This window comes from Hibiscus syriacus, unplaced genomic scaffold (assembly GCF_006381635.1).
Source record: "Hibiscus syriacus cultivar Baekdansim isolate YM2019G1 unplaced genomic scaffold, ASM638163v2 tig00110328_pilon, whole genome shotgun sequence".
Lineage (NCBI taxonomy): Eukaryota > Viridiplantae > Streptophyta > Magnoliopsida > Malvales > Malvaceae > Hibiscus > Hibiscus syriacus.
The window spans coordinates 4,249,674-4,252,404 of NW_024062685.1; the positions used below are offsets into that span (position 1 = coordinate 4,249,674).

Here is a 2,731-nt window from a genome sequence, read left to right on the forward strand (position 1 = left end):
TAGTAGGTTGCCCCCAACGCCAGGTTGAGATCAACTTCCGTGGGAGACCTCCAAATTATGAAATGATCCCCGTGGGACGATCCCACAACCTCAAGATTAAGAACCTTGTGTTCTACCAACTGAGCTGGATGGTCATTTCTGTTCATATCAATATAACATGTTGCTATATGTATGAATACCGAAAAAAAAATTAATATATGTATGCATGCATTATTATATAGTATATACATCTTAAATTATTGTTTATTTCTAGTTTTTTGTAAACTGAAATTACAGACGAGGTCTGTATGACGACTGCATTTATAAGAAATTGCAGCTGAAGCTTCAACTTCACCATGTGAGAAGCCAAGGGACTGGGTCAGCCTCTTTCCCTGGGTTCCAATTTATCTCTTGATAAGACTTTTTATAAGACATGGATTACATAGTTTTTGAGCCTTTGATTATATGACAATTAGACCTGTTCAAGGGTTGAGTTATTCATCGAAGCCGAAATGCCCATTTTTTCAATATTAAATGGCTTAGGTTAGTCATATACAAATACGAGTGGGTTCGAACCTAGCCCTTGTCATTAAACCCTTGAAATGGTATCATCTTTAATTATTGTTTGATGACCTTTGAATGTTTTCCTGAAATATGTGTCCTTTTTCATACTGTTCTCTTAATTCATTCTCTTTTGCATTACCTGAGACATGTACTTTGTTGCTAATAATCCACATGGTTTTCGCATACATTTATTTCTCGCCGTTGAAAGTAAAAACAGCATTTCCAGGATAGAGAAATGAATGTGACAATTATGAACGTTACAAGGAATTACTTATTCCCTTTTTGCATGACTATGAGTATGCAAGTTACAATCCTGTTGCTTATGACCTTGCAAATCACTTCTGTGAGATGGCTGCAAATTATCATTCTTAGACACCCCATATTTTGGACTACACCATATACCCTGGTTAGTAACACTTCTAATTTTAGAAACTTCCCGTAATTGGTCGCAAACATCAAATGCATGTTTGGGTCGACTCATACCTGTACCTTTTGCATTTGAACAACAGATATGGTGGAGCGCCAAAGATTCATCTCTGCGTATCTGGCATTTTCTGGTTCGTCTCCATTCACTGCAAACTGTATAGAAAAGTATAAATAGTCTGAATTTGTTTAAACAAAGTCCGATTTTCTGGCACAAATATATCATTCTCTGCACTTACTATGCCTTGACATTAATATGTTGAATTGGTTTTAAAATACCAGTCTGGCTGGATTGCATGCATGCAGGAAATGAACACAGTGATGCCAAAGTGGAGCAGCTACTCATCGATGCCGAGAAATACACTCTTGCTAACCATCTGTTTTGGGGCTTATGGGGAATCATCTCGGTAGCTTTTTCTGCACACCCTTTCACCGTGTTACGGAGAAATATTTTTGGACAGATCAGCTTATCGTATGTACAGGGTCATGTAAACAAGATAGACTTCGACTACTTAGAGTATGCACGGCAGAGGATTCAACAATACTGGTTAATAAAACACTTGCTCTCGGGTTCCTGACTTTGTAGCCTTAAAATGCAGCCATAGATTTGTACAGGTTATGTAGCAGTACAAAGTACAAATCTAACCTGCCCATGGTGTCCTATCGCTGTTACTCGGATGTGTTAAATATTGATGTATCCTAGTGTTCGGCATGGGCATGTTAAATTTGTTCTTCAGTTCTGTCATGCATTTAAAATTACACTTTTTTCAGTTTGTACATTAAACTGTTTTTTTTTTAAAATTTGTTTCTTAAACTAACTTCCCCCCCCCCTTTTTTTGGTTTTATCTAAAATTAGAGAAGTGGCCAATAAAAACATGACACATGGCATGCCATTATTGGACTTCGATAATTTTTTGAGTAAACTAAGATAAAAATGATAGTTAAAGAGTAAGTTGAGATGAAAATGATAGTTCAAAGTTAAGAAAAAAATAGTTTAAGTTGAAAAGTAGGCAAAATTGTTACAATAATGGTCTGAGAAAAAATTGATGGAATAATGGTGCACCAGAATTGCTTCGATAGGGTTCTTGCTATAGTAAAATCGGAGTCGCATTGTGCGCATCTTAGGATGGTGTCGCATTCGAATCCAAGGTCTTAGGGTGATGTCGCATGGACCACTGTACGTATCCCCTGCTCCCGTGGTTGCAATGCGTCCCCCCTGCATACATTCTCTCGTGAACCTGCAAGCCTGAAAAAAAAATTAAGCTGAAATGTTGCATGCATGCAACCTGTAAAAAATCACGTGAACGCAAAAGCTGCATGACATCAAAGTTCTGCGGTGCGGCGCCTAAAAAACGGCTAATATACGGCGTGACCGGTTAAACAAGTGACCGGTTATGTTATATTATTTAACCGAAAATATTATAAAGTACAATAACATACTAGGTAGTGTTTATATAATGTAATAGGTAGCGCTTATATTTACCTATTTTATAAGTAAACCGGTATATTTATACCGATAGCATTGCAAATTTACCTATTACATTATATTATATTGAAAGTGTCCATACTTTTTATAAAAATGATCGATATTTCTTTTAAAGTTATGTAATTTATGTTTCAATTTTTTTTAATAGTATTTCATGTTTTCCACCTACAATATTAATTTAATAATTTCATTTGCACAAAAAATTATTTGATTGTTTTGATATTTTATAAAATATTATTTAGAATTTTTAATTTAATAATAATATATATCGTAACGTAA

General features: G+C 35.3%; 1 protein-coding gene across 1 annotated transcript; it reads left to right on the forward strand.

Annotated features, from left to right (window-relative positions):
- The first annotated feature begins 586 nt into the window (after positions 1-586).
- LOC120118260 lies at positions 587-1,548 on the forward strand. Its single transcript, XM_039138351.1, has 4 exons — positions 587-949; positions 1,053-1,100; positions 1,273-1,373; positions 1,449-1,548. The coding sequence occupies exons 1-4, from the start codon at positions 779-781 to the stop codon at positions 1,456-1,458; spliced, it is 330 nt and encodes a 109-aa protein (XP_038994282.1). The 5' UTR covers positions 587-778; the 3' UTR covers positions 1,459-1,548.
- The last annotated feature ends 1,183 nt before the right edge of the window (positions 1,549-2,731 follow it).